Source organism: Harmonia axyridis, chromosome 1 (genome assembly GCF_914767665.1).
Source record: "Harmonia axyridis chromosome 1, icHarAxyr1.1, whole genome shotgun sequence".
NCBI classification, from domain to species: Eukaryota; Metazoa; Arthropoda; class Insecta; order Coleoptera; family Coccinellidae; genus Harmonia; species Harmonia axyridis.
In genome coordinates, this window is record NC_059501.1 from 17,924,655 (window position 1) to 17,944,623 (window position 19,969).

General features: G+C 37.2%; 1 protein-coding gene across 1 annotated transcript; it reads left to right on the forward strand.

Annotated features, from left to right (window-relative positions):
• The first annotated feature begins 1,871 nt into the window (after positions 1-1,871).
• Positions 1,872-19,334, forward strand: LOC123671125. Its single transcript, XM_045604813.1, has 2 exons — positions 1,872-6,830; positions 18,990-19,334. The coding sequence occupies exons 1-2, from the start codon at positions 1,872-1,874 to the stop codon at positions 19,332-19,334; spliced, it is 5,304 nt and encodes a 1,767-aa protein (XP_045460769.1).
• Positions 19,335-19,969: the final 635 nt, after the last annotated feature.

Genomic DNA, 19,969 nt, shown 5'->3' on the forward strand with positions numbered 1-19,969 from the left:
TCAGAATTATTTATGGATTTTCTCCCGATAATCTGACAAGTGGGATGAAGTATATGTGTTGTGATAATGCACTGAATTGGTGATAATTGTTACATCTTTTGAAGAACTACAATCTATGATCAAAAATAGTTACTTGAAAATTATAATTCCAATGCACTTTTCTTGACAGTTACGGTTATTCACTATTAAATGATTTTTTGGCAGCCGACAAGTTATTTTGTTTTATCGCAGTTCTAAATAAATGATTCTGTTGCGCCAAAAGTTTATTTGAAGGAATTTTTGAGATGATTCACTCGAAATGTAGTAGATATCCTATTCATATTCAGATCTATCATAAAGAAAACCCTTTCGGCGTAAGGGGTGAAACAGTGGAGTGACTGTTTCAGGCGCCTTTATTTGAGCGGTGACAATTCGTCCCAGTTTGCTAGCCGCTTATTCATAATTCCTTCTTGATTCTCAAAAACAACATAAGGTTGTTCCGCTATTGCTGGGTTTGTCAACATTTCCTGCAATGAAAATCGCAAAACCGCATTTACTAAGTGGAGCACATGTTTCTAATTCCAATTAGTTTTCGAAGCAATACTGAAACTTTGCATGCCTTACTGGCCCAACCGCTCTTTGAATCTTGTGATGTGATAGGTAATCATTCTTCGATCGTATGCAGTGGATTTTTTATGTTCTTTATATTATACCATGTTTATTTTGATATTTCAGACTTATGATTAGGTATTTGTTTATTTATTTTATTTTGCTGTTTCATTTGATTCTAAAATCTTGGAAACACTTGGCCTTAATCTATATATATAAAAGGAGAAACTGACTGACTGACTGACTGACTGACTGACTGACATATCAACGCACAGCCCAAACGGCTAAACGTAGGCACTTGAAATTTGGAAGGGACGTAGCTTAGGTACCGTAGGGGTGCACTAAGAAAGGAATTCCCGAAATTCCCACGGGAACGGGAATTAGCGGGAAAAAACTTTTGTATGAAAAAATCTAAACCGCGTAAGTTAGATGATTGAAATTTGACATGCATATACCTTAGTGAATGCAAAGTTAAGTCATGATTGGATTTTCCAAAATTCCCATGGGAACGGGAATAGCGGTAGCGAGGCGCGGAGGGGGGCGCAGATACCCGAGTGAGCAACCGGAACGCGGCAGACGCGTGAGGGCAGACGTCGTTGATGGTCGTGTCAAATATTGAATTTTGCGGGCGAACTTTTTACTATTCTTGGATGGTTTAAATCTTTAGTAGGTAGTTTTCTGTTGTAGATTACTGTTGAATTTTCCAGGCGGACATTTCACGGTCTTGGATTATCTTATAATTTTCTGTTGTAGTTTCTAAATTTTGTTCTAATAATTGTAGGTTATAAGTCTTTACGATTTCTTAATTTTGTTCTTATAGGCTTTTCGCCGTTCTTGGATGCTTTTTTTATTTTCTATTGTAGATTCTAAATTTTGTTCTTAAAATAATTGCAGGTTATAAGACTTCAAGATTTTTTATTTTTGTTCTTATAGGCTTTTCGCCGTTCTTGGATACTTTAATAATTTTCTGTTGTAGTTTCTAAATTTTGTTCTTAGAATAATTGTAGGTTTTAAGTCTTTACGATTTCTTAATTTTGTTCTTAGGCATTTCGCCGTTCTTGGATGCTTAAAATCTTTATTAGTTTTCTGTTGTAGGATTTCTTTATTTTGTTCGTAAAATAAATTAAAAAATTACTATTTTTTTTTCTTATTTCGGTTATTACGATTTCTTATTTGATTCTTAGTGGTTTCTTATAAACAACATAGGTTGATTTAGTTATTGTTTCTTTTATTTTGTTGGAATAATTGTTATCTTTTCGTATCTTTTAAAAGTATCTTTCAAAATGAAGGTAGAAAATATAAACATTAACGGAGAGATAGTGCCACAATTAGCAGTGGAAATGGAAGGAGATGGGGCTTGCCTTTTCAGAGCTCTTTCATTCCTGATGTACGGCACTCAGGAAAATGCTTTTGCCACACGGCAAGAAGTGGTCGTTTATGTAGTAGAACATTGGGATGAATTTTCTATAATGTCTCACGACATAAACGGTGACAATTACAGTTCCGCAGAACAATATTTTGCGGATATGATTAAACGCAACACATATGGTGGATTATGTGAATTAATCGCGGCAGGGAGAATATACAATTTCGTTTTTCAAGTTTATCGCAACGGTGAATTGTATGTTGAAGTTGGTACTCAAGGTCGCCCAATAAAACGCCTTCGCTTCAAAAATAATCTATCCGACGGGCATTTTGATGTTTACCTACCTTATGAAGAATTTAACCCCATGGTGGTATTGAACGTTGTGGAACTAAGGTCCAATCAACCAGGGCTAAACGAACCGAAGGCGAAAAAGAATAAAAATAGTGAAGCACTTGATGTTGTGCCTCCTATTTGTTCTTCCGAATCAGAATCTGCAGTTTCTGCTGACCTGTCTTTAGAAATGAGTACATCATCTGTCAGGAAGACTAAGAAACGTAGGGCTAGATTTACAGACAAAACAAGAAAGATGCAAATTCATCGCAATCAGAAAAAATATGTCCAAAATAATCCTGTGCCACACAGAAACACTACTGCTAATTACCAGCGTAAAAATCCTGAAGTACATCGAAAATCTGTTGTTGTTTATCAGGAGAAGCACCCTGAAGTGCACAGAGAATCTGTTGCTACTTATCAGGAGAAACACCCTGAAGTACACAGAGAATCAGTTGCCGCGTACCAGAAGAAGCACCCTGAAGTACATAAAAAATATGTTGCTACTTATCAGGAGAACCATCCTGAAGTACACAGAAAGTCTTCCGGTACTTATCAGGAGAAGCATCCTGAAGTACACAGAAAATCTGTTGCCGCTTATCAGGAGAAGCACCCTGAAGTACACCGAGCAGCTCAAACTCGATATAATACAAATGTAACAACACGCCCATGGAATACTAAGTGTCAATCGGCAATGTCTTATCAGCCCGAAATAGATTACGAATGTGACAAATTAGTAGCAATAGGTAATATGAGTCAGAAATGTCAATGGTGTAACGCGCTTAAGTGGAAAGACGAGACCCCTGGACTTTGTTGCGGCAGCGGAAAAGTTCAACTCAATTCACTCAGTAAACCTCCTGAACCACTTCACAGTTTACTGATGGATCTCCATCCTGATCATAAGCATTTTATGGCTAATGTCCGTAAATACAATAATTGTTTTCAGATGTCGTCTTTTGGTGGAAAACAGGTTGGAGGTGATGGATTTACGCCGACATTTAAAGTACAAGGGCAGGTGTATCATTTAGCAGGTAGTTTATTACCAGAACCTGGAAAAGCAGCACAGTTTTTACAGATTTATTTTGTCGGAGAAGATGAAAGGGAAGCAAATTTAAGACTAGCCAACTATCCGCATTTGAAGCCAAACATTGTCAAGCAGCTTCAAAAATTGTTACACAAAGTCAATCCCTATATGAGAGACCTAAAGTGTGTTATTGACAAGGTGCCTGCTTCATGCGATACGTTCAAGGTAGTTATACATGCGGAAAAAAATCCACAAGGTGCTCACAGAGGACGCTATAATAGCCCTGCTGTCAATGAAGTAGCATTAGTGCTATTGGATCAACAGTTTGAGCAACGGGATATTATATTAGAAAGTCGCAGTAGTCAACTACAACGCATAAGTGAATTCCATCGGTCATACGATGCTTTACAGTACCCGTTAATGTTCAGCCACGGAGAAGACGGTTATTCGATTGGTATATCACAGCGGGACCCCAACACTAAACTACCTCTGAAAAAGACAGTTTCAGCTGCCAGTTTCTATTCATATCACATAATGATACGGGAGGGGGAAGAAAACTACCTGCTTTACTTCGGTGCTCTATTTAGCCAATACATAGTGGACCAGTACGCCAAAATAGAGACTGAGAGACTTAATTTCATTAGGTACAATCAGGCAAAACTCCGAGCTGAGAGCTACATACACCTAAAAGATGCGATTGGTCAACAAGATGTAGAAGCTAATCAGTTAGGTCAAATTGTTGTACTGCCATCCTCATTCACCGGTGGGCCAAGATATATGCATGAGCGGACCCAGGACGCCATGACATACGTCCGACACTATGGCCGCCCGGATTTATTTATCACCTTTACTTGCAACCCTAAATGGGAAGAAATTACAAAGCTACTGCACCCAAATCAAAAATCCTACGACCGCCATGATTTAATAGCAAGAATATTTCGCCTCAAAGTAAAAAAAATGATGGATTTGATAAATAAGGGCAAAATCTTTGGTGAAGTTCGATGTTACATGTATTCCGTGGAATATCAAAAACGTGGTCTCCCACACATACACATTCTTTTATGGCTAATTGAGCACATTTCTGCTGACATGATTGACAATATTATTTGCGCAGAGATTCCGGATCCAGATGCTGATCCGAAACTTTATCAAATAATCAGATCGAACATGATACATGGCCCCTGTGGCAACTTTAATAACAAGTCTCCGTGTATGAAAGATAGCGTGTGCTCTAAACGGTTTCCAAGACCTTTACTTTCAGAAACACAGACCGGTGATGACGGCTATCCCCAATATAGGCGACGATCTCCAGGGGATGGTGGCTTTACTGTACATATCAACGGGGTAGAGCTCGACAACCGCTGGGTTGTTCCATATAATGCGGTTCTTTTGAGAACATTTAATGCTCATATTAATGTTGAGTACTGTAACTCCGTAAAATCCATAAAATATATTTGTAAATATGTAAATAAGGGGTCGGATCAAGCGACTGTTACACTGGAGGATTCGAAAGATGAGGTGAAAATGTATGAAAGTGGAAGGTATATAAGTAGTGCTGAAGCGGTCTGGCGAATACTTGGGTTTCCTATTCATGAGCGATATCCTACAGTTATACATCTGGCGGTGCATTTAGAAAACGGTCAAAGAGTTTATTTTAATCCATCTAATTTGGCTGATAGGGTATCCAGTCCACCAAAAACAACACTGACCTCATTCTTTGAACTATGTAGATTCGACGATTTTGCAAAAACTTTATTATACTGTGAAGTACCGGCATATTATGTTTGGAACAATAATAAATTTGAAAGAAGAAAACGAGGAGCAAATGTAGATGGTTGGCCAGGTGTTAAAAAAGAGCACGCGTTGGGTAGGGTTTACACCGTACACCCGAATAATACAGAGTGCTACCACCTCCGATTGCTCTTACACGAAGTTCGAGGTCCAACATCGTTTGAATCACTAAGGACTATAAACGGTGTTGTACAACCAACATTTAAATCTGCTTGCAAGGCCCTTGGATTACTTGAAGATGACCAACATTGGCGTACAACACTTCAAGAGGCAGCCCTTTGTCAGTCTCCGTTCATGATGAGAGAACTCTTTACTATTTTGTTAGTGTTTTGTCAAGTTGCAGATCCTGTCAGTCTATGGAATGAATTCAGAGAAAATCTTTCTGAAGATTTCAAAAGACAGATTGAGAGGCAAGCAGCTTGCGATGTAAACTCTCTCATGGATGAAATCTTCAATAGGTGCCTTTTGGAGATAGAAACAGCATGCTTAGCTCTAGGTGGATGCGCAATAGAAGGGTACGGATTACCAAAGCCGACTAGATCGGAAGGATTTAATAATGAATTAGGAGTATATATTAATGAACTAAACTATGATGTCCCTACATTGCAAAGATTTGTTAATACAAATGAGGATTGCTTAACAGATGAACAAAAATTGATATACAATAAAATTATAGCAAATATCAATACAAACGACGGAAAAATTTTCTTTTTGGACGCCCCTGGAGGAACTGGTAAAACTTATCTCATTAATTTGATACTTGCAAAGATTAGAAGCAATCGTGGAATTGCCATAGCTGTCGCTTCATCGGGGATTGCTGCAACTTTATTGGAAGGAGGTCGCACTGCTCACTCGGCTTTAAAGTTACCGCTTAATTTATCTATTTCGGAAACCCCAATTTGCAATATTCCAAAGCAAAGCAATCTTGCCAAAGTTTTACGTAAAGCTGAAATCATAATCTGGGATGAGAGCACTATGGCTCATAAAAAATGTTTTGAGGCGTTGAATAGGACTTTACAAGACTTGAGAGATAATAACTCTCTGATGGGTGGCTTGACACTTTTGTTAGCCGGAGATTTCAGACAAACATTACCGGTTGTACCAAGGGGAACTCGGGCAGACGAGATCAAAGCATGTTTAAAAAGATCAGTTTTATGGCCATCTATTGAAATTCTTAACTTAACTAAAAATATGCGAGTGCTCTTAAAAGGGGATATCAATGCAGGTAACTTTTCAAATATACTACTTAAAATAGGAAATGGCATATACCCAGAAAAAGACGGTTTGATAAATTTACCAGAAAATTTATGCACTGTAGTTACAACAGTCCCGGAATTAATAGATAAAGTATATCCAAATATAGCTCGAATTCAACATAAACCTATAGAATGGCTGCATGAAAGAGCTATTTTATCACCCACAAATGAACACGCCGCACTAATAAATGACGTTTTGCTAAATTCATTTGAAGGTGAAGAAATGATATATAAATCAGTAGATACAGTAATACATACAGAAGACGCTGTTCACTATCCGGTTGAGTTTTTGAACACTATTAATCCAGCTGGTCTTCCATACCACAGTCTTAGATTACGAGTCGGTGCACCAGTAATGTTGCTCAGGAATTTGAAACCACCTAAATTATGCAACGGCACGAGACTTCAAGTCAGGGTCTTGCATCGTAATATTGTCGAAGGTATTATTTTAACTGGGTCTGCAAAGGGAGAAACGGTATTTATACCGCGAATACCGTTAATCCCAAATGATCTTCCTTTCGAATTTCGGAGACTACAATTTCCATTGAAGGTATGTTTCGCCATGACCATTAATAAGTCGCAGGGTCAAACACTCGCGCTAGCAGGAGTTGATTTGCGACAGCCCTGCTTCTCCCATGGTCAGTTATATGTGGCGTGCTCCCGCGTAAGTTCGCCATCCAGTCTGGTCATTCTCGCACCACCCTCCAGAACGACCAGAAACGTTGTTTATAAGGAAATTTTATAAATATGTTTCCTAAATACATTTCTGTCTAGCTCTTATCCCGGTTGCACCAGCCACCCACCAACCGAACCACTCTTCCATGCTACTCTTTTTAGGGTTCCGTACCCAAAAGGTGAAAACGGGACCCTATTACTGAGACTTCGCTGTCTGTCTGTCCGTCTGTCTCCAGCCTGTATCTCATGAACGCTGATAGGTAGGCAGTTGAAATTTTCACAGGTGATGTTTTTCTGTTGCCGCTACAACAACAAATACTCAAAATAAAAATATAATAAATATTTAGGGGGGCTCCCATACAAAAATCGTGATTTCTTGCACGTTTTTACAGATAAGGCTGTATCTTATGAACCGTGACAGTAAGACAGTTGAAATTTTCACAGAATATGTATATCTATTGTTGCTATAACAACAAATACTGAAAATAAGAATAAAATAAAAAATTTTGTACGGAACCCTTCGTGCGCGAGTCCGACTCGCACTTGGCCGGTTTTTAGTTTTCATGTGGTCAAACTTTTACTTTCATACCGACTGACATTCACATTCACACCTCTGAACTCCAGACGAAAGCCTATAGGTACTTTAGGGTTATAATAGCCTCCCCTGATCGTTTTATCCTAAATTTATAAGAAACCAAATTATCCTAAACTAATAATCTAAAAATTAATAACAATACATTATTCAGCTGAGCTACTTATACTATAACCTAATTTAAAAATAATAAAATTAAGCATTTTTTAAACTTTTCTCCAACACCCACAAAGATCTCTCTTTTATAACACGCCACGCGGACGAAGTCGCGGGCAAAAGCTAGTATTATATATGTATTGAGTTATTTCAATATTCTTCATTCATTAATTTTTCTTGCACACGATTGCAAGGTTCTTCATCGGAAGAAGAAAGTTCTGTATTATCATCGGAGCAACTGCTATTTCTTTTAGGAGGGGGTTTTGAGGATGGTCATGCTGTTATATTGAAGCAGAGCGTCGAAAAATGTTTTGCGCTGGCCTTGAATAAAATACGAATGATATGAAGAGTTAGAAAGAAGAGATGAAGATAAAAGCACTACCTGATATCAGGAGTTTCTCCATCATGCTCCAATTGGACTTTTGAAGACCCTCCTAGAAAAGAATTGGCGCATGTATGACGGGCGCTATGAAGTTCCTATTTTATGTCAGTGCGTTCTTAATTCTGATTATTTCGTTGAATAATTTGTTAAATCCAGCAAATTGAAAGAAATATCTTTACTTTTATTTCCTGGAACAGTCGCAGATGCTTTGAAATTACAAGAGATAAAGACTTTGTTTAAAAAACAAAGAAATAATTATAAATGTTAGATTAGAATCAACCAGCGACATACACAAAAGTTTATGAGACGAAAAACGGATTTACCTCTGAAAAAACTCCTTTTAGAATAGTATGACGAATGATGCAAATATTAAAAAATCTTTAAAGTTTAACGTTAACCAGATTGGTAAAGAAACATTTGCAGAAATATTTCATGGAAAAAAATTTATAATGAATTTTCAAATAAATTCTATCCGTTATGGTTCATAACTTGTATATACCTTCTAGAAAGATGTACCATCTGCTGGGTGGAAAACAAACTCATTTATAGAAGTCGCGACAACTGGTCAGTAATGACTCTTTTCTCCTACAAGAATCAATCTTATCCTCGATCCGAATAAGTTCTCAAGAATAAAATAATAACAGCAATAAAGGACACGTGTGACATAATTCCCACCAGTTCTTCCTCTGTCCTCCAGATTTGACAAATACAACGTCTATTAACTACAATGGATGAACGAAATCAGTTTACCAGACGCAGAATTTATCTTGCCTATATACTTTGTCACTTATACATTCCACACAATTTCTCTGCTGTAGCAATAACAACGATATCTGTTGTACGAAAAAAAGTCTATATCCTCTTCCGCCAAAGTTAGATGACGAAAACAGGATTCTTGAAACTTGTTTATTTCTAGCCATTAAATTTATTACAGCTATTAAACCTGATAAAACATCAATCTAGCGATATAGAGAAGGGAAAAGGGAAGCTTTAATCTGCTGTTGGATCAATCTGCTCGAAGACCCTTCATTACAGGGTGCCTATAAAACGAATAGCGAATTTGATAGCGCTTCACAACGAAAGTGCGGAATTAGAAATCAATTGTTGAGTCATCATTGTGCTGTTTATTAGTAAAATACGTAGAATATTCAGGAAGAGATGGAGAGTAATTAAGGATACTCACAATAATCGGCCCCTCGATCGAAATCAACAAATCGGATTATAGATGCTGGCGAATCGGAATGTTTCACTCTTATCATGTGAAAGCTGTTGCAAAATTGTAATTCCACATTTCTCATCAAATTACTTGGTGAGGACCAGGAAATCGATTCACCTCGATTGTTTGATCCCATATAAAAGAACAGAATACACAGCATTTAATTCGTTGACGTAGTCGTCGTAGTCTCATGTCAAAGATGCGTTACTTATAGGTTTCTTCATCAGCTCAAATGCTGATCTAGCTTACCATATTCTTGATCTTTTTTCGATATCTGGGTCTTGACTGTCAGTTACCAGTATCTCAAGTACCTGATTTCGCTCGCTTATTCTATGCACCGGTCGTCCAGAATCATGTTGGCTGTTATATTATTGGTTTTTGAGATTACTATGACTCTTTCTTCATCCCAAACAGCATCTATTATCTTTTGTAAGTATTTGTAGTGACTTTGTCTGCTCACAGATGGCGCTATGGGTTTTCGCGCCTCGCTACTTTGGTCCTGCAGTTGTTGCGTTGCAACAGGGTCACCTCTCCACGATGGTGGGAGAGGGTGTGTCTTAGGCAGAGATCGCTGAATAGCCTACGTAAAGAGTCTATCAGTGATCTCGACACGAAACACCAAACCCTTGGAAGAGGTCGGACCTCGTAACTTGGCTCGAGAACAACTCGCCAAAAATTTATCTCAATCTTTGTCAGTATCAGTATCAACATTCAGTATCACTTGATCAACCTTGTTACCCTCTCCGATTTCCTTTAGTGCTTCCTGGAAAATTTCAACTTCCTTTGATATGTTCGATTCTATCCTGATGTTAATTTCTGGTTCCAATAAAGATTTCTGATGATGTTGATTTTGTTATTGTGTTAAATTTCACTCAATTACGTATGTGAACTTAGGAGCTTTGGAGACCTCATGTAGCGGCAACTATGGTTAGATTCTTCTAGGAAGCGTTCGAGCTTTGTTGGAAAAATGTTTACTAAATTATTATGTTATTGACGGTATTTATTGTATGGCATTGTATATAAATTGATGATTTTATTGATTGTATACATTGTTGTTCATTATTGAATATCTACCTTGTCTATATCCACGCTTCGCTATTGGTAGTGTCATCTGATTGGAGAATCATTTCGTAAACCTAGAGTTGAAAATAGATTTTGTAGTAATATGACCTATATTTTATATAAAGGGTGTTTTTTTTAGAGCTATAAAACTTTAAATTGCAATAAATCAACGATGGATTATTCGATTGACATGAATTTTATTTATCCGCAAGATAATCTTGTGGCATTACTTTTTAAACATGATTTCTGACCGCCACGGCTGGCTCGGATGTAGTCCAATCTGGACGTCCAATTTTCGATAACTTTTTCTAACATTTGTGGCCTTATATCGGCAATAACACGGCGAATGTTGTCTTCCAAATGGTCAAGGGTTTGTGGTTTATCTGCATAGACCAAAAACTTCACATAGCCCCACAGAAAGTAGTCTAGCGGTGTTAAACCACAAGATCTTGGAGGCCAATTCACAGGTCCAAAACGTGAGATTAGGCGGTCACCAAACGTGTCTTTCAATAAATCGATTGTGGCACGAGCTGTGTGACATGTTGCGCCGTCTTGTTGGAACCACAGCTCCTGGACATCATGGTTGTTCAATTCTGGAATGAAAAAGTTAGTAATCATGGCTCTATACCGATCACCATGGACTGTAACGTTCTGGCCATCATCGTTGTTGAAGAAGTACAGACCAATGATTCCACCAGCTCATAAAGCGCACCAAACAGTCAGTTTTTCTGAATGTAACGGTGTTTCGACATACAGTTGAGGATTAGCTTCACTCCAAATGCGGCAGTTTTGTTTGTTGACGTAGCCATTCAACAAGAAGTGCGCTTCATCGCTAAAAAAAATTCGCTTGTGAAAATCGGGAACAACGGCAATCTCATTTTGGGCCCATTCGACGAATCTACGCCTTACTTGATGATCGTTTTGCTTCAATTTTTGCACGAGTTGAAATTTGTAAGCACGCAAACCAAGATCCTTCCGCAAAATCTTCCATAAAGATCCAATTCCTGTGCTGGATGGCGGATAGAGTCATTCGGGTCTTCCTCAATGCTACGCTCTACAGCAGCAATAGCTTCTTCTGTACGCACCGTACAGCGTATCTGGGGATGCAAGTTATCAATAAGAGTAAACGTGGTGCGAAAACGTTCCATGGTTAATCGAATTAACTGCTCTGATGGACGATTTTGTCGACGATAAAATGGACGTAGTGCGCGATACGTATTCCGCACAGAACCATTATTTTCGAAATGAAATTGCACTATTTGCAAGCGTTGTTCAGGCGTGAGTCTATTCATGATGAATTGCCAAACTAAACTGAGAATAAACCACTCAACAGCTGTTAAATCGGTCGCCATGTTGAACAGTAATGCCAACTTAAAGTTATATACCTCGAAAAAAAACACCCTTTACGATGGTATAGCAACAATCAATGGCGCTGAAATTATATCTTCATCCCTCGTTGTTACAAGCTACATTTCAATTTCAGGGTTCAAATGGGTTTCCCTACGAAATCCGTTGTGATTATCCTTTCACATTTTTCAGAGAAATTGAAACTTTGTGTCTTAAATGTATCCAAAGACCCCTCCATTGGAAATAATAAACCGAAAAGTCCAACCTCCCATTCATTTTCCCGTGATAACGTACGAAATTTGTGTCGCTGACTGGAGCAATTTTCGTGTATCGCACACCTCAGGGAATGTTGTGACCTACATGTTCGTTCGTGAAATTGACCATATGTAACAAGGAAACGGTGGTGTTTGTTCGTTTTCGATATATTTTAGGGGATCGGGCTTCCAGCTATCGACACTCAACTCTGTAACTTATTTAGAGTGTGATAAAATGGGTTTTGTGACTGTCCAACTCCGGTTGCAACGTTTGCTGAAATTGGTTTTCAAAGCGGACGTAGGTCATTTCGCATGCTATATCGAAAAATGTATATACATATATAAAAGTGAGAGAAGTTGTAAAAATGTGCGAAATACATTAATTTTGAGGGGCGAAAGAATTGTCTACAATTTTAAATGATTAGGAATATATATTCATAAAAATAGTCTAGGGGACAATGAACTAGTTTAGTGATGTTGATAATACTATATTTAACACTATAGAATTAAAATATAGAGCAAAACTAATAAATCAGTGAAAAAATTTTGAAAAACCATAAATAAATGACTGAGAAATAGATTATTTAAATTTACGTATTTTAGCGCGGAACGTCTTTGGTCTGTGACGTCACGGCTCTTGCCTGTGATCGCTACACCATAAAATACGTTTAAATACTTAGCCGCGCCAAGGCTCTCGCGCCGTTTGTAGTTGTACAGTGTAGTTTTAACTCGAGTTTTGTTTTTATGTCACCATAATGGAAGAAAGCTTCGTGAAAGGACAAAGTGACAATTTGCCTAAAATATATATATTCGCAGTGATGGAGTTTTTTTCTTCGAATCCATCTTATGTCAGTGCAGAAATAAAAGGAGTTAAACTTTTCAAGTATCTACTTTTTAGTTTGCTCCATCATGGTTCAACTTATAACGATGATTTATTTAAAAAACGTTTCATAAACAGTTTGTAGTTGAGTACTGGTTGTTGAAGTCTATCAATGGCAAAACATATTTATGTGAGGAGTAAAAAATAAAAAGAGAAAAAAGTAATTTATATGTATGTATAAAGTAAGTTATTTCAGCCATCGTGTAACGAACAAAACACGACACGAACGGCACAAGTGATTGTACACCAATGAATTCGTAAGCACTCTGCGAATACCAGTCGGCTAGTGTGTGACGTCACGACACTTACACGTACTATGAAATTATTCTTCCAAGCGCAACTTCAAAGTCCCATAACTTTTTCATTTCTAGAGATATTTCAATGATTCTTCCACATTTTTGTTTCATTTTACTTAAATTTTTAGAATTAATCCTTAACAAAAAAATAAAAACTAGTCCATTGGTTATTTTCTTAAATGGAATGTTTTCTCATTCTTGAGTTTATTACGCTTGGAGGTTTTGAGTTCAACTGATTTCAGATTTGAACACTTCAATATTAGAGTTACACACGTAATTATGTTCGAAATAGCTTATTTTCCAAGTAGTAGTTATGAATAGGCAGCATTCAGATCTCGACATACAGTTAATAGCAGTAGGCCTGATACAGGGTGGTAAAGTAAATGTTCTTGAAATGGTAAACGGTTCAAAAATAGCAGTAAATCATCTGTGATAACGTTCTCTGGAAACAAGAGATATTAGGGAATGACATGCTGGTCCTTCATGAGCTACTCAGCCAGTTCACAACAGATTTATACCGTAACAATCACGAAGAAACCCAAATTTGACCGCTCATCAATTGAGAAGTGAACTGTAGAATGTTCAAAATATAAATTTTAGCGATCAAATGGTGAGAGCTCATTGACATGAGGCTGGCCCTCTCACTTGACGTCCTCTTATGAGTTCCTGTTCTTTTCCCTGGAAAACGCGCTAGCAGTTTAGATTGGGCTGAGGAATACTCCAACTGGGGTGACCATCAAGAATGGGAAAGAGGATTCTTCATAGATTAATCCAGTTTTGGTTTGAGACCAGATTCTAGAAGAACAAGAGTATGGAGATACACTGGTAATTCGTTAAGAAACTGTACTGATACCCAGGTGGCATTGAAATAGGCTGTAGAACTAATCTCGTTTCTGAAGAAGGTTACATAACAGTTGATATACTAAAACCGAGACCAAAAAATTATTCTGCAACCGCTTTTTTGTGCCATATGCGATATTGTTCGTTTTCACTACAATCACTTGTCTTTAACATGAACAGAAAAATGAGGTTTTGCGGTGGCCTCTCAGTTTTCTGATCTGAATCCCATTGAACACGGATATTTTGCTGAAGCTTGTTTCGAAGTATGCCTAGGAGATGTGCGACTATCGTGAACCTTTCGGTATTCCAAGCCTTAACTGCAAAATTTCCTCATAGAGGCTGTCTACTTGAATGTTTTTTCATTTTTCTTCACAAATGAGTATTTTCCTTTAAAATTTCGATCTATAAAGATTACTAATTATGTAATACATAACAAAACTAATATGAAAAACCGATCTTGCATAGCCATTTGATTGAAAGTAGGAAAATTGAAATATGATTTACCAACGTCCACCCTGACATTACGCCAACATGCCCACAGGAAATGCATGTATACATATGTCGATAACGTTGAATATCACCAACATTATCGACATATGTGTACTTGAATTTTATGAGGGTGGAACTCTCCGGTCATTCAAATTGTTCATTTCACATTGATAAATTATTTTAAATGGAACTCAACGTAATTTATGATCTTTTAATTAAAAATTGTTCAATACGTTTGAATGTTTCTAGTCAATTTGAGGTCTGTAATGCAATGTGATTTAGTCGGTATTATTCTAATAATTGTTAATCTATTAGGTGAACAACTTCGCTTCCGCCGTTTCGCAATAGATAGCTGTAGCGGTGGGTGGTAGTCGAAAAAATAGAGCATACGTAGGTACAATAAGCTTAGGTATTTGTTACATGCCATTATTAGTCGATTCTCGATTGAACATGTCAGCTTTCGAGCAAAATTCTCGTCATTTGCGGGAAGTTTCAATTTTCTGCTTCAATATGAAGAAATCTGCGGCTGAGGCTCATCGAATGCCATACACCGCTCCCCATTTTTGAATATTTTTTTTTATTCATTATATTTTCTTATAGCATTTTTTTGTTCATAATTCAAGTCATATATTTTCGTTTTGCTGATCTTGTGAATATTTTAGGCTTAGTACCTGTTCAAATTCTAGGGAAGGCTAGAATATTTCTAAATATTTCCAGATTCCTCTGCATCGTTCAATGCGGGGCGCATACATGAAAACCGAGTTGTGTATTTCGAATCATTTCGCCTGGTGCTCAAATATATTTTTTTGTTTATATTTTTCGGTGCCCCTGCGGATTTTGCTAACGTGCCACCTTTGCCACGCGCTGAATACGGCGCTGATCAAGACTCGTGTCAAACGCAACAAAAGTGGCAGAATCATTGAGAGTGACGCAACAAGCCATTTCAAAATACCTGAAAGTCATGGGAATGATTCAGAAACAAGGAAATTGGGTGCAGTACGAGTTGAAGCCGATAAATGTTGAACAGCGTTTGTTTTTTTGTGAACAGCTGCTTGCGAGGCGAAGACGGAAGGGATTTCTGCATCGCATTGTGACTGAAGACTAAAAATGGGCTCATTAAGATCCCAAGCGCAGAAAATTATGGGGATATCCCAGTCATGCTTCCACGTCGACGGTCAAACAGAATATTAACGGTTCTTAGGTCATGCTCAGTATTTGGTGGGACCAGCTCAGCGTAGTGTACTATTAATTGTTAAAACGGACTGAAACAATCACAGGCGATCGTTATCAAACGCAATTAATGCGTTAACTTTCCATCCCATACATGAACATCAATTATATCCCTCACTGTTTGTAGATATGACCAGCATAATTTATGTTGTTCAAAATAACCCTGTTTACCTTGATGTATTTTAATGCTTCCTTGAAAATATTTCCAGATCATAATATATTGACAAGGAGTGATGAGAGAATAAAACCCTGCTTCTTCTATGTTGGTTTCTATCTTGATGGTTGGTGTCTGTTCACAAAAAGATAACATAATGAACAAAAATGACATAAGAAATATACACAGTGTTACCATTAACTGTTTTGAATTGTTTCATTCTTGAAGGAAATCCGATATGATAAAACGTTCAAACTTCGTTGAATCATATATTGTGTCAACTTAACAAGAACAAATTTGCAATCATTCTGAGCTTACTTTGGAAATAAACAATTCAATTTATATAATGTACATTGTAAATTGCCCGTATATCAATGTTTCAGTGGCTGTTCGAATCAACCCCTAAATAAAATGATAAATGCCACAGAAATTCCTCGAATCTCCTCTTTGCATTTCCCAGGTGAGAAACAATCCATTAAGACTCCACAATAACCTCTCAACAATTCCAAAAATCTTCTTAAAGTCGCGCTGTTACTTTCGCACAATAAATCTTTTCCACTTGTACCCTCGGAACGCCACAATAAGAAACAAATTCTGCAACCCCCTCTCTTCTAATCCCCACCTCCCATTGTCTGCCTCGGCTTACCCCCAAATCAGGAGATGTTGGTCTCTTTGTGTGACGTCGAGATTAGTGTGAAGTGTCACTCAATTAATAACGATTGATTTCTCTTTGAAACTAGGGCTGGAGTTCGTAGGAACTTCTTGTAGTCGCGCTTTTTCTCCCTTTTTTAGGCGTGTTTCCTGTCTGCGAATTGCCAGGATCCGAATATCAGAGCAATTAGAGCGATAATTCTTCCTGACGCTAACAGCGAAAAAACTTCGGTGCTTGTTTTCGAAATGAATCTCCAATTTCAATGAAGTCGGGAGAGGGGTGGGGGTAACGGAGATGGGGAAATTATTGAATTCGCTCGAGGGTGTTTGTGGAAGTCAAGCTGCATGTAATGAATGTTTTTGTATGTAGATTATGAGCTAGAAGAATTAACATCGATTGAATTAATAATGTAGTTTGCTAGGATATGAGCTCTTTTTGAGCAGTCGTGGGAGTAAACTTGGAAGAAAGGGATGACTAGCAGATAGTGAGGAGATTTTATACGAGGGTAAGTTCTGATACTGTTCATTCGATTCGAATTATTGATACAAAATTTCAAACGAATATAGCCAATAATTTTTCAGATATCGAGCTCATTAATTTTTTCAATCTACTTGTGGAACAATACTAACGAAACCTTCGTATGGTCATTTTATGGAAAATTTCAAATTTCAATCCAAGAAAAGGATTATTTGAAAAAATCACTAATCATTTTGATGAAAAATGTGATCCTCTAGACTAAACTAGGTAGTTGTTTCATCATTCACTTGATCATGGAAGAGGGTATTGGTTTTTCCCACATTGGGTTGTTTTTGAAAAGATGGGATTATGAATTATTCTTCTTGTTTTTCATACACTTGTTCCTTGAAGAATAACATTCAAAAACCTGCTGTTTTCTTCACCAAGGTAACTCAAAAGCGAAAAGCAAAAAAGATTTTTTATGCCGTCTGTTGGATCTATATTACAATAAAAACCAAACTTCTGCATTCGTCACTATTGAGAAACAATGGATTCTTCCTTCTTTCATTGAAAATCGAGCTTGACTTTTTTTAATTTTGTGGGACATCCAAGGACGTTACTATAGAAATAATCACAAAGAACACCAGAACGATTATACCACCTCATCAAGGGTATATTTACTTATCAGTTGAGTTATATAATAAGTTATAATTTCACAAGAGCATAGACAATATTCGATTATACACCCAGTCACGAGATGTAAGTCAAGAGAGCGCAGCTCGAGTGGTGTTTCGCGAAATACGTCGAGCGGATAGTTTGGAATAATCGAAATATATTGTCTATGCTCGAGTGGTATTCGTTACGCTTATATAGCAATTAATTTCAATAACTATAATACAAGCACTGCGTTTTTATAATTCAATGACATCTCACTGAGCTTGACTTTAATTTTTTTGGCGAACGTATAAGAATGTTTCCATCAAAATATGGAAGAAGGCCATCATCATCTTACCACGTCGGGTATATAAACTTATCAATAACTATCGGAAATTTACATATTATATTGGTTCATCAAAACATGAGTTATATAATCAATGTTATTCCAAATAATCCTCACTGTTGAGTCAAACAGTAGCCCAATTTATAATAAAGACATAATCTCATATCACTGATGGACAGATTTGTCTTATTAATAAAGTTGTCGTATTTATTTTCAACCCTTATGATCTTATAACCCATTCTGCGGTTGGAGAGTGTCTAATCGATTATCTATCAAGCCGCAGAGTTGCACAGGAACCATCCACACTCAGCTATTGAGAGAGTATACTCGTTTTTTGGATATCGTATCGCGCAGATGATTTGGTTGTTGGACTGTTCCACTAGACCATAAGAATTTGCTTGAATAACGTCGAATATTCAATTTTTCCAAATTCATTTTCTAAACTTAATATGAAATTTTTTCATTACGAAGTCTATTTATTCGAAACGTAAAAATCCGAATAAGCTACTGTATAGCGAAATTATATGTATTTACATAATAAAATATTGAGAATTTAGATAACTTGTATGAATTATCAGAATGAATTCTGCTTGAGCATCATATTTTTTCCCTTTTCATAGTTTCCCCTGAAGTTTCTTAGGATTCAGTGATAAGCAGAGCAGACCGTCTCACGAAAGAGTGTTTTGAATATCCAGGTTGTTTATTTTTCCAACGAAAAGCCTCAAAAACAACCGAAGCTCGATTCACAACTTTGATGTGAACCGGCAGAAATTATCATAAATTACTCTTCTGATCTCATCGAACCGCTTAAGAGCTGCTTGGAACTCTAACAAGTGCCACAGCAGTTTATTGATTTATCCAAACTTGAATTGTTTAATCACGATGATACCAGCTGTATTCGTTTTGTGATTAGTCCGATAGAGCAAAAAGTTAGAATTACAAAAATACCACAGATTGACACGCCAGAAGAACTCGAAGATAGAGTAAAAGATTTAGAAGAACACATACTGAAGGCATATGAGGAGAGCACGAAAAGAGTAATCAAACCAACAACAAGACACAAAGAAGGAGAGACCCCTAGAGAAATAAATGAATTAATCAAAATCAACAGAAGACTAAGGAAAAACTATAGAATCTATAAAACAAACGAAGACAGGCTGATACTGAATAAACATAGTCAAATCTTGAAAAATGCACTCATCGAACTGAGGAGAAAAAGATGGAATAAGAAAATAAGCGAACTGAACACAATGGATCATTCCGCATGCAAAAACAACTCAGACAAGAAAACACAGTGATACCGCCACTATATGGTATGAATGGAATGGCGTATACAAATTACGACAAAGCAAATGCCTTAGCCGATACAATTGAAATGGAATCTAGGATGAATTATAGAGAAGACGACGATAATGAAGAACTCGAAGAAAAAATAGAAGAACATGAAGAGGAAATGAAGACACTATCAGAAGAGACAATGACGAATGCAACCTCTCCTACAGAAATCAAAGAATTGATCAGGAAACTGAAAAATAGGAAAGCGCCAGGAAAAGATAAAATCACAAACACCATGCTGAAGAATTTGCCCAAAAAAGGGATAGCTGCAGTAACTAACATTGCAAACGCAGTAATGAGAACAGATCACTTTCCAAACAGATGGAAAACAGCCGAAGTGATTGTTTTCAATAAACCTGGAAAGAAGTTTTTCTATTGAAAAACATAAACCAAAACAGCTCGAACATCTCCAACCATCCCCATATAAAACCTTCACATTCCTAATTGGCACCAATGACAACCAAAACATCAGCTCGAGCGAATCCGCATCAATTAGCGATGCCAGATAAAATTCCGAAAACAATCATCCCAGCTTCAATTTTCACGCACTTCATAGTGCCCCGTTCTCGTAGCCGAAACCCCCATAAATTTTGGACGC